We start from the raw sequence: 13,414 nt of genomic DNA, 5'->3' as shown, positions 1-13,414 counted from the left end.
AAATTCATGAATTTACTACTCAAGCTCATTAGAGCCAAACTCAAATTAACCAAAATCTAATAATTCAACAACCACAATAAAAATTACAAAGATACTGGAGGGGGGGAGAATCGAGAAAACTCTTATAAATACTTTAAAGGCCTCTGGGAATAATATCCTAAGTGCTTTGTTTATGTCTATGTGTGTGTGTAAACACACAGAGACAAACACATACCCAAATTAGGTCTATTCCAAACACACACTAAAGTAATATGTGAGGAATATTATTTCTAAGGAAAACAGACACCTCCAGGCCTACTTAACCAATATATAGAAAAAATATGTACTTGCCGCTTATGGTGGAACATGGCAGAGTTTAAGAAAAAAAAAAGTAAATACTCCACAACTAAGGCTACAAAATAACTAGAGAATGAACTAGAAAGAATATAAAGGGGATTTTTCAAATGTATATATGCTTTGGATACTGATATAACTGATTTTTATTACATCTGAGTTCATTTGAGAGCTTCTGTTTTCCTTTCACTGACAATGGTAAATCATTAGCACATAAGATTAGATACAATCATTGTTACTTGTTAGTGAACAAATGTTAAGAAGAGAAATAAAAGGAAATAGAGGGAAGAAATTTCTCCAGATCTAACAAGAGAAAAAAGTGAGGACTAGATGACTAGATGAAAATGAGCAGGAAAAGGAAGATATGTAAAAATAGTCACTGAGGCCCCTGCATGGCTCAGCCAGTTAGGCATCTGACTCTTGATTTTGGCTCAGGTGGTGATCTCAGGCTCATTAGACCAAGCCCAGCAAAGAGCCTGCTTGGGACTCTCTCTCCCTCCTCCTCTGCTTCTTCCCCCAGTCCACCCAACCCCCCAATCCCCACCACTCACGCTCTTGCTTTAAAAAAAAAATTTTTTTTTTAAATTTCACTAAATTGTCCTAAACCACTGCTGTACAGTTATATGAACTGTTTACTGCACAAAGGCACTGGGTCAAGGGTACAGAGTAAGGGTTTGACATGCTCCATTACTAAGCTGGGCTGTCTTAGGGCTGGATGCACCCTGAGAACAGAGCACCTTCTATTTCAAACAAATTTGTCTTGCCAAGTCTTCTGACCTACAGGCTGTGTCCACTTGAAGGGAATCCTTCTGAAATTGCATAAAGCTCTGTATGGGCTTGATGGAGACTATGTAATCATATTCCACCCAGTGTTCTACCCCCTCAGCCTCGAAACTTTAGCCTCCCAGCTTCACTGTTTTACTAAGCCATGAGAAAAGAGAAAAACTATGCAGGGCAGTCCTTCCTATGGAATGTTTTTAGACCCACACTATTGACTCATAACTCAAAGTGAACTTACATCTTACACTTTAAATTCAATGTTTATTCTGAAGTTGATGATAATTTGTTAAACTAAAATGAAATCTTTTCATGACTAATGAAAAGTTGCTAATACAATTTATAACATAATTTACTCCTTAAGGGGAGTAACTACAACTTTGCTTCAATTATTTAAATAAAATGGCTGTGGGGCACCTGGCTGGCTCAATTGGTGAAGCATGCAACTCTTGATCTTGGGGTTATAAGTTCAAGCTCACATTGGGTACACAGACTACTTAAAAATAAAATCTTTTATATATACATATAAAAATAAACTGGGTTGTTTCTAATTCAGTTATTGCTTTACATTCTAAAGGCTTATAGGATCACACTTTGTTTAGCATTAGAACTGACTTGTCTATACGTGTGGTAACAAAATTGCATTTGCTAGAAGATATTTTATAATTTGCTCTTATAGGCACAAAGAGCTATTCCCTCTACTCTCAAATTAGTCAATTATAGGTCACTATATTTTATATCTCCATACATTTTCAAATTTCACACTTCAAAATATCATCAACAAGGACAAAGACAATAGTTAATTTTCTGTGCTCGTTAATAAAAAGCTTCAAAATACAGAACCATTTTTCATAGAGTATGTAAAATACTAAGTGCTCATCTAGGAAGGCTCATGAATCAAAAAAGAAAAAAAAATACCTATTCTTAATTAGTATGTCAGTTTAGTTCAAGTTTTTTCTGATTTCTATCTAAATACACAGTAAGCACATTTTCTACTGAATCCTCTAGCATATCTTCAAGCTGTTTTCCAGAATTGGACATCATGTCCAATGACGAATAACAAGACTCTAAATGTGTGTTTTTACCTCGTATAACATAGTTATCCAGTGCATCTTCCATTCTCTTCAGTGCTTCAGTTCTATCAGAACCATATGTGATCAGCTAAAAGTAAACAAACAAAAAACAATTTACATAGATAGTATCTATCAATCTAAAAGTCACACAATTCATCCTAATAAAAATCAGAATAATTCCTAACAGATTTCCTAGAACATCTTTTGAAACTTCACAGTGGTTCAGTTTATAATATAAAGCACGACAATTCATATTTTTAAAACTCAATACGAAAATCAAGCTTTTTAAGACTTTTCTCCTACTTTTGCTATCACAGAAAAGAGCTACTTGAGATAACCAAGCAAAAAAAATATCAAAAAAAAAAAAAAGGAAAGATATCAAATGTGAACATTATTTGAGATAGAGTAAAGGATTAAGCAAGGTTTGGTTTTTCTCTCCTTACAAGAATGTCATTTCTAAGTCTGACACTCTGCTTAGCTAGCTTTTACACATAACACAGCACAGAAGCAAATCTAATTTTGATTAGAAAATCAAAAGGGTCTTTCTGTTCTATATGATTTTGTGACTATTTATAGGAATCTTAAACAAATTGACAAATATAAGCAATAAGCAACATTTTATTACTAATTTGCTTGCTAATAAGACCTTAAGTACTCATAAAATATTTTCCTGGTTATTACATTGGTCAATCTGTAGTTTGCAATTACTTTAGTACATTTCATCAGTTCCTCAGTATCAAGTCAGGTTGAAAATTAATTTGCAGGCCACATTTCTGAACAGAAATGTACTAATCAAAAATGGAACCACATCTGTTAAAATCAATCTATAATATTTTTGGGTTTTATTTTTAAATGAAATTGTGCTTCTCTGACAAAATACCTGAAGTTCATTTTAATAACATTACTGTAAAAACTTAAGTGAAAAAAGAAAAATGGTTTGCTTGCTTCAAGTACATAAGAAATCTTACATATGAAATCTTACAATTCTAAAGCTTTTAAAAGATCTAAAAATTTAAGCAGCATTGTATTCCGGAAAGTCAAATTTCAAAAAGACAAGTGAGCAAAAAGACATACTCTTACCTAAGATTTAATTATTGTGCAATCCCCACAAATAATTAGTGATTCATAAAATTGAAGAGAAATAGTAAAGAGTACCCAAAAAACATGATGTAACACCCTGACTCCATGATGTGGCCTGCCATTCACACTTCCATCTCAGGCAATTTTCAGGAATGAACAAATAACAACTTAATTCATCCTCACTACATGGGCTGCATTGGAGCCACTGGTTAGGTATCTTTGTTACTGTTGGGAAAAGAGATCATCATTGGATTTGACTGGGGAAGAGCCACTACTGACTCCCTTAGGGAGTGTTACAAAGTAACACGGTATTGAAATGTCTCAAGAGGAAGAAAATTTGCTCCTTTTCCTTTTCCATCAAAGCATAATTACTTGTTCAATTATAGCACAATTCAGAGAAAAGCTCAACTTCAGATTTTTTTAATTAAATACTTCCACTGTCTCTTCAGAAGAAAAGTGAACAAAGCCATTAAGAAATCGAACTAACTTTTGAAATCATTGGATCATAATAGATGCTAATATCACTTCCTGGCTGGATGCCGCTGTCAACCCGGACCTAGAAAAAAGAAAGAAATGAAAGTAACTTCATATTGTGAAGATATTTTTCTCACAACAATTTTAATTTCCAAGGACCAGATGGATAATTTAATTTCAAGTAACATTTCAGCTTCCAGAAAACAGAAAAATGATCTAAACTATATAGAGACCAAATTATCTTGATCTGTTTGTATGTAGTATAAAGTATTTTTTATTCTTCCACTAAACAAAGGAACTAAGAAACCTCAAAAAGTAACAATAGTAATACTTTATACATCACTATCCTGGGATGCATTTGTAGCTATTTGATGGTGTCTTCCAACTGAAGCATGGCATGAATGATGCCCCTTCTAGGCACACTCCCCACTGTACCCTTTCAAGAGCTCTAGGGAGGACCACAGTCAAGCTATGCAGCAGGACTCGGGAGTTCTGCTCATCAGCTCTACAGGAACACTGGTCCTGTGGCTTTCATGTCTGTAACACTTTCCTTTTCTGCCTTACCCTCTCAACTGTATAGCGTTTTTTCTCTGTTACTGTTAGTCCTCTGAGACTTTAATGTTTACACAGCTTTTCTCATTGCTTTGCTTTGTAAGGACACAGTCCCAATTAGAGTTCTGATTTTGTGATTTTCATGGGGAAAAAAAATAGCACAAGTTCAAAATATTCTTTTGAAGAGCCTGATTGCTGTTAACCAGCCAACAAGTTAGTTAGTACATCGCTGATTCTTGTTTTCATCTCCCAGTTTGATACCAGCAGTAAGGCACAGAGGTTAGCCATGTAAAACTTTAAAAATGAGCAGTTCCTGAGGATGAAATATTTATTAAATTATTGTGCCTAAGTTTTGGAATCTGAAGTACTTAAAAGCTAATCAAAATACTTAAGACGTCAAGCATGTCCTAGGGATCTTGAAGATAGAGAATTTAATCGAAGCTGCTAGAACAGCAGGACTTTGATGCCCAACATTGTAAAGGGTTGGGAAGAGAAGAGCGGAGGCTTACATAGCTCTTCACCTGTGGGAAGAAGGCTTCCTAATAAACAGCAGCTCATCTGTCTGCAGCAAGGCAGAAAAAGGTCAACACATCGGCTGTTAGGCCTTTAATATTTTAATTTAGGCAATTATCAAGGGACCACATGTAGAACCTCTTGTCTAGAATATCCACATGAGGGTATGATGATGGCTTTATTATATGGTGACATCAAAAGATAAAGCATAGTTTCGTTCTCTTAAAAAAAAAAATCAAACTACTATTATTCTCTTTGTAAGGTTTTAGAAGATAACATTGTAACATACCCAGAGTGCTTTTATTTCTCTATTTACAAACACAAAAGTATGGATATTTGTATTTACGTTCACATTCATATATGAAAATCTTAATTTTAAATGAAAGTCACTCATCACATTTAAACACATCTTGGCTTTCTATTTTCTGGAAACATACTTCAGTCCTATGAAATTCAGTGTTTATAAAAACTAGAAAAGAATTAATGGGACAGCTGTGAAAGCAATAAAACCATAATCTACCCTCTCCTCATATTTAAAGAGCTCCCAAATGGCAGCTGGCAACCAACTTACATAACAGAAAAGAACCTTCTGAACTTGCATTTTCTTAATTTTAGTAAAAAAGTTAAAGAGCTTATTTTTACCACCATGTATTATTATTTAAAACCAGATCACACTTGCTAAAGCTATGTTTCAAATTGAGACTGGTACAAATTCTAACATGTTTGACTTTAAATATCCTATTTGCTACATAAACTGCTACAAGGCTAGTGCGGAACTCTGATGTCTAACTCACTGGTCAAATAGCATAGACAATAAAGATTATTACATTCTTCTATAGTTCATAATTTAAAATTTTAGTTACCTTGAACACCACCATCCTAAAATTTAAGTTGCCTAGGGTTCTTAAATATAACTATGTCATCTACTAAAATTATGGTCATAGAAGGTATATCATTTTAATTTAAAAATACATAGGATAAAATCAGGATGTATTATGCATAATCAACATACATCTCTAATCAAATACATTTCATTAGTAAATCAACATTTCCAATTTAAAACTGTAACAAAGCATGAAGACTATGACTTATAATTTCCTGCTTATGTAGCTCATTTCAAATACTCATTGGCTTTTTTTAAACAATGAATTAAAAGTCAAAATAAGTCGCCACTTCTTTATGGAAACAAAGGCTACATAAAAGAATACATTTTAGCTTTTGCACAAAACGCTTTAAGAATAAAGTCAAATGGAAATGTAACCAAATTTCTGAGAACAAAATTGCAGTCTAAAAATAACAAATTGATAAAATGTGGTACTCAAAGATTTTAAAAAATCTTCATCTATACCATATAAGTAAATTTTAGGCTTAAGGAAGCATGTGAGAAGTACAGCCTGTAAATTAATCCTCAAGTATGTATCTTGTGACCAAAAACAGTAATAGCCAAAAAGAGTTTCCCAAGTTAAAACTGACTGATCTAGTTAAAGAGGCAAGGAGGAAAAACCACCACCACCATTACCACCCAGGCACCTGTGTATGAGGATCTCAAGCCATTGCTCAGAAACCTCTGGCATAATTTAAATGTCTTTCTTCTTTATCAACAGTGGACTGTGTGAAAATATCAGCCATCTCCCACCCTTCATGCTCTATTCGCCTCTCCCCCTCAGTCCAACTCCCAGCCCGCCATGTCTACCTGACAAGTGACAGCCCAATCTGATTAAATGCTTCCAAGGGAGGGGACTCATGGGCCTCCATGACAGGCCAAAAGTGATCACCATGGAGATACATAATTACAGCTGTCAACGCATCTACTGTCCTGCTGACATCAATTTGATTGCTCCCAGCAATAATGATAGACAAAGCTTGGTGTGCACTCTCCTGCACCCAATCACTTTATCTATTCCTTGGTCCATTTAGCTGACATGCAACATTCACACAAGCAAATAACAGCAGTAAGTAGAACATTTAAGGCATTTTAATTGTTTTTTCTTTCTGTGGATGGCTCACAACCGCAAATGTTATTACATAAAACTCCTGCTGCAGCATTAATTGAAGAAAGATTTGGTGGGACAAAGACTGTAGGGGGTATAGTTTGTCCATTATCACTTGTACTTTCAACAGGTCTCACGTTTGTAAATTGCAAATTGCAAAAACTTGCGAGGGCAAAATATTTGACATCCTGTTAGCTATTACAACATGGTGAAAACTTCTAACAACTAGAGTAATCATTATGAATTCTTATTTAATACTTTTTTGTTTGATTAAAAAAATGTTTAGATATGTCCCTATGACACTTGTTTTCTCATCTGCTATTTAACGTCACATAATGCCTGTTAAATCTTTACAATCTTTTTTCTGCCTTCAGGCTTTGAACACAGCATGGGGTCTCCCAGCCTAGAAAGGGTCAAGTCTCTTCAGAACGCATATGGGCAAAAACAATTTAAAAAGTGAAATAAATCATATATCCAATAACATCTTCGAATTTAGAATTCTTCCTGTAATCTCTCATCATCTTCATGCCAGTAATCAAACTGAATAATCATATTCACAGATGGTACAGCCTTGTCATCCACTAGTTAACATAATGTCATATATATATGCACTTATTACCTTGATTAAGAAAAAGGGTATGTCCTTGTTCTTTTATGCAGTAAAAACTATTTAAAGAACAGCTATTAAATACAGAAGAACTATGAACTAAGTGGACAGTGATCACTTTTCTTTAACTGGTGGAAATATGTACTTCTTAAAGTCCGCGACGCTTGATAGAATGAGGCACCCTTTGTTTTTCTTAATCTGTTTCAATTAAGGGGCTGACTTTGTGCTTGAATTTTTAACATCTGACTATACAGGGACTCTGGGTTAGATTTACTGAAAAGATTTAAGTGTAATACAGTAAAATCACTTCCCATTCTTAGAGTTCTGTGATCTTTTTCATTAGAATTTTCAAAAGAATTGGGAACATTGTAAACTATTATTTATTTACAAGTCAGATGTCTCTGGACTCCCCCTATTGAGTAAATTCTGACTTTCCTACGTATCACAAAGTACAAAATATTAAATAAAACAAAACCAAAACCCTGTCATTCCCCAGGAATTTAGCTTGTCCTTCAATTTACACCCTTTAGTGTTGATATGCATAACATAAAAGTATGACATAAATCAAGGTTTTAACCCCTCACTTGGTATTACAGCTTAATGACTTACACCAGGTAGATGTATCGGTTCTTGGTACTGAGACAATCTCCCAATGGATGGTAAACCAAAAGACTTGTAGGGGTCCTGGAAGTTCAAAGGAAAGGAAGCACAGTCTTTGAAATATAAATCAGCAAACTAAGGTCAAATATTTATACAATGAAAAAGCATTTATAGATCTATTTTCAACATACAATATTTACCAAATCACATATTTCAGAAATTATTGTTGTATACTCACTCTAGACTACTTAGAAAAGTATTTAAAAGTCAAACAGAACTGTAAGCAGAATTTAGCCTGACCTTAGTCATACTTTATTGAAATTGGTAAAATTCCAACATTTTATAAATCTTCTTAGAATGCCTTGAACAAAAATAAAATAACCTAGGCACTACATCAAAACATTCTCAAGTTCAGAACAACAACTGTAGTGCACTAAAGATATTTTTCTTACTCTCAAAAAACAGTACACATATGGTAAAACTGGAGAATTGTGGCTCTTCAAATAAAGACCTGAAAGAAACTTTATGTGCTATTAGATATGTGCTCTATTTGTAAATATCTTAGATCATCAGAATAAATACTAAATAAGTTCAGTGTTATAACAATACCACTTAAAATATAATAAAAAGCAAAATTAACCAGGCCAAGTATATTCTTAAGATCCTTAAAACATTTCAAAACAACTTCCAGTATTCTTAAACAGGTATTTTTAATTTACTTTTTGTTTCGACAAACTTGAAATGTCAAAAGTAAAAGATAGTATAAATGTTTCCTTGAATTGTTTATTTTTTTTAATTGTTTTAGTCATTCAAAAAAAGCATTTTCAGATGTTGACTGCTTTATTATCTGATTAATATAGTTATAAAATAGTATAAAAGTAACAGACTGATACTTTAGGAATAAGATCCATGATTAAAATTATGAATGAAAGCTTTGCAATTTAAATTTTAATTCCTACTTTCATATAAGCCTAAGAGATAAAATTATTAGAAAATAAACTAGCAAAAAATTTAAGTATCAAATTAACAACTCATGTGTACTCAGGATAGGCTCTAAAAAAAAGCACAAAACAAACAAAAACACAGAAATAAAAGCTTCTGTTTATTTCAAATATGATTTGAAAACAAGCAAACAAAACGAAAACTATGGTCCATTCAAGCATATTGAATATTTAACAAAAGCAGGAAAAATTAACGAATGCTTTGTTTCCCCTTAAACTGATTGGTAGCTATTTTTCCCATCCAAAAAAAAAACAAGAAAAAAACAAAAACATGGAACTTAATTTGACTCAATCTTTTAACACTAACTTGAATTACATCAAAATTGTCTAATTTTTGTTCATGTTGAATTCTGTATTACATAAGCATACACTCAACACTGGTTATGAAATCCTAACTTTACCTTCTGTTTAGCTCTACCTGGTCCCATGACTTGGGGACACAATCACCATCCTTCCTCTCAACATCATTCATTTTACCTCAGCATAAACCCGACATTCAACTGCCCAGCCATTGATGGGAATATCAGCTTGTCTGTGCCTGAGAGGGTAACCCTTGGCAACACGGATCATTTCTTGGACTAGGTCCAGGCCGGTAATACATTCTGTGACAGGATGCTCAACCTGCAAGACCAATATGTGCCAATCAATAGGTGTAGGAAAAGGTAAATAAACAGCAATAAGCAAGAACAAGTTCAATAACTTCTGAGTAAAATGAGGTCAATTATATTTAACATTAAATCACTTTTAACTAAGAAACTAAGAGAATAAAATTAAACACAATCTCATATAAGGTACGATTTTTTTTAAATACCTAAAAAGTATTTGTAAATTATCTATATTACTTGTCTCTGTTTTAATTAGATGTCATCAAGCAATGTTTAACACTTTCAATTTAGAAACAACTTCTCATCTGAAAATTACATATTTAGCTGCAATCCTCCGTATGGCTGATAATCAACCTATTCTGCTACACTTAGCATGGCATCCACAGAGGCAGCTTATGATTTTCCAAAGCACTAGGCTAGCCTAGTCTCACCCACTCTCATGCTTTCACTAACCTGTCCTGACAAGCAACCAGATTAGCGTACTCTTACATCAATGCAGTGTAGCAGAAAGGAGCAGATGGATCCTGCAGGTTGTTTTCCCTTCAGACTTACATGAGGAGTGCTTAGCATGCACAATAGCAAACCTGAGCCAGTGAAATCACTCTGCTCTCTCAGCAAATTGCTGATAACTACTTTGGATGATGCTGTCATGGGGATCCCTGGCCTTCCACACTCACACACAAGATACACATGCACAAAAACACGCACCAACATATAGGGATATTAACAGAGATACACATCATTATGAATTTGGTCATATGCAATTTCCTAAACTTAACAAAGCTAAGATAAACCACTCATGGCACTGATAAAGAGCAGATGATCTCTCTTTCATCGAAATCCCTGAATAAGTTTTAGAAATGTAAATAGAAGTTTGGCCACATCTGCTGCTTTAATGCCAATTTCTTTTCTCATAAAAATTAAGCATGTTCTAAATGCACTTCATAATAGTTCCTTTATCAAGACATGTCTAATTTCATACACTCTGACACGGGAAAAGGTCAACGAACAAACGAATTGTCTTCCCATCTTCAACTACACTAATTGAAGGACAGGACTTAAGTCATTATAATAATCTTGAAGCTTATCATAAGCAGACAATGCCATGGTCTTTAAAAAAAAAAAGCTCTGTAAAAATAAACAGATGGCATCCATAATTAGCTCTCTGTGTGTTATGAGTTTGTTTACAGTTTCAACAACATTTTAAGACATTTTGACATAATTTTAATGACAAATCATCACTAAAATAAGCATCTACCCTTTGTAAAATAAATGTGACACTAAATAAAGATCTTACTAGATCGTTCAAAAAATAAATTTTTGAAAGCAAACTATGGTTTTTTTGAGAAACAAGATTCTATATGACAAATATAACAAGAAAGGAACAAGTGTAAAGCCCATCTCTTGTTAGAAACGAATTTCATTTGAGAAACCAACTTACCACTCTAGTCAAAGTGAGCCTACTGTGTGCCAAGGGCTTTAAACCAATACTATTCACATACCTTGTTAGGTGAGAAAACAATTTTAAAAGTTAAGTGAATGATTTAACTTCCTCCTTCTATGTCTAGTCCCCAGGAAAGTAAACACTATATACTAGGCAAATAAATAAATGTTGTATGAATAAATAAGCAGCAAATCCAGAGCCACATCTAGAGTAAATGGCAGAGGCAGGGTTGGAATTTGGGTCACTCCAGGGATGGTACGACCTTCCTATTCTCTTCATGGAAAAATGTATATAAAAACATGTAGTAAATGAGGGTGCCTGGCTGGCTCAGTCAGTGGAGCATGTGACTCTTGATCTTGGGGTCATGAGTTCAAGCCCCACATAAGGTGTGGAGATTAGTTAAAAAAGTGTAGTAAAACATAAACAACTACATAATTATGAGCCGTTGTCTTCTATAAACCACAGTATTATGAAATTTTAAAGATATGAATTCATTTAGGCTCTGTTTTACCTTGGAAGTCTTCTCTGTAACTAAATGTGTAAGAAAAAAGTACATTCGACCCATACTGAATGGAATCCAAAAATGGACCCACTTTACTGCAACTTAGAATTATAAAACAGAAACAGCCCATTTTACTAAATTAGTAAGCTACAAGCATTTCAAACTAAAATAATTAAGTAAATAACTAGAATAATAACTAGCTGCCAAAGGCAAAATAATTACTTGCAGAATTTTTTTTAATTTATTTATTTATGATAGTCACAGAGAGAGAGAGAGAGGCAGAGACACAGGCAGAGAGAGAAGCAGGCTCCATGCACCGGGAGCCCGACGTGGGATTCGATCCCGGGTCTCCAGGATCGCGCCCTGGGCCAAAGGCAGGTGCCAAACTGCTGCGCCACCCAGGGATCCCTCACATAAAAGTTAACAGAAATTAAAGCAACATCACTAGACTTTGTTTTTAAATAATAAAATATTATTAAAATAAAGATTTCTGATTTGATCAACATCTTCTCTATAATCAAAATTCACTGTGTTAAATAAAAATAATCAGCAGCAGATAGGTTGTTCAATAGGTTTTCTCTGACCTAAACTTTTACATATTATGTGTCTATTTACCAATAGTTCCTAAGATTTTAGGCACAAGTAACTAGATGACAGGCAAGTTTTCCTCCAGGTGAGTGAGATGCAGGCAAATTCTTATTATACACTTAAGTTATCTTCAAATGAAAGTTAACACTGAGGGAAGTTCCAAAGAAAAAAAGGCACATAAAGTGTAGAGAGAAGTCAGATGGAACACGTATGTTTAAACTTGGCCACTGACAGAAGGAGAGCAATGAGATATTTGAGATTCCTTAAATGGAGGAATATTTGGCTGTAACTGTCAGCTGGTGAATGGTGGCCCAATTGCCTAATCAAAGCAGAAGCTGTCCCCAAAGGTAGAAAACCCAACAAACATGCTGTAACACCTAAATAACACTGAAACTTACAAAATCCTTCCATATGCACGAACTTGTTCCTCAATACTCCACTGCCATTTTATAAAGAAGGCATATGAGATACAAACAAGAGGTATACAGTGAGTGAAAATTAAGAAAATCTAATATTCAAATAATGTTATTTTAAATTCATATAATTCTAGGGAACATCTTAAATACATCAAGTCTAAATAACAAATATTACAAGGCTTGGTTTGTCAAAGCTATCTTTGATGAGCATAACTTGTTCAACTCAACAAAGCAGTTTAGGTGTGATTACCTGTTGAATTAGGAGGAAATTGAGTTTCATAATAGTTTTTGGCATAACAGGTCTAGATTCAGTTTGTTGTTATTCCAGCCTAAAAGGATAACTGATGCCATTATTTTTGGTTCTGCTCTTACGGTTCAAAGAGCTGCTTTGTCCAGAACAGAATCTAACATATATCTATTAAAATTCTGAAGCTCTACCTCCTGAGAATACAGGATTTCAAAATAAAGATCTAAAGTTATTAGATTTTGATCCACAGGACTCAAAGATAAAAAGCACGTTGGGAAATAGGCCCCAACACACAACTCCTGTAAACTCACCTTGAAAATAATGGCCATGTTCAAGCGTGGCAGTGAAAACTGAATAGATTCTATTATAGAGCTTCCCTGTTGACCACAACACAAATACCAGATGAAGAAAGGACAAGGGAACTGTTACGGGCTGAACTGTGCCCTCTAATACATATGTTTAAGCCCTAACCCCTTAGTACCTCAGAATATGACTGTATTTGAAGATGGGGTCTTTAAAGAGGCAATTAAATTAAAATGAGGTCATTAGGATGGGCCCTAACCCAACATGACCAATATCCTTAAAAGAAGAGATTAGGACATAGACAACAC

At 34.2% G+C, this 13,414-nt stretch overlaps 1 protein-coding gene across 4 annotated transcripts in view; it reads right to left on the bottom strand.

Annotated features, from left to right (window-relative positions):
* PCCA (propionyl-CoA carboxylase subunit alpha) overlaps positions 1-13,414 on the bottom strand; it is a 391,732-nt gene that overhangs the window by 197,344 nt on the left and 180,974 nt on the right. For all 4 annotated transcript variants that reach the window (XR_012002039.1, XM_026003697.2, XM_026003698.2 and 1 more), the window contains 4 exons: positions 9,479-9,622; positions 8,010-8,084; positions 3,751-3,819; positions 2,196-2,271 (listed from right to left, as the gene is read on the bottom strand). Coding sequence is in view for 3 of the 4 variants with exons in the window: in XM_026003697.2 (XP_025859482.1) it covers positions 2,196-2,271; positions 3,751-3,819; positions 8,010-8,084; positions 9,479-9,622 (364 nt within the window). In the remaining variant the exon portion in view is untranslated. The remainder of the gene's footprint in view (positions 1-2,195; positions 2,272-3,750; positions 3,820-8,009; positions 8,085-9,478; positions 9,623-13,414) is intronic.

Source organism: Vulpes vulpes, chromosome 6 (assembly GCF_048418805.1).
Source record: "Vulpes vulpes isolate BD-2025 chromosome 6, VulVul3, whole genome shotgun sequence".
NCBI lineage: Eukaryota > Metazoa > Chordata > Mammalia > Carnivora > Canidae > Vulpes > Vulpes vulpes.
Note: the sequence above shows the minus strand (reverse complement) of the source record. Positions and strands in the feature narration are given on the sequence as shown.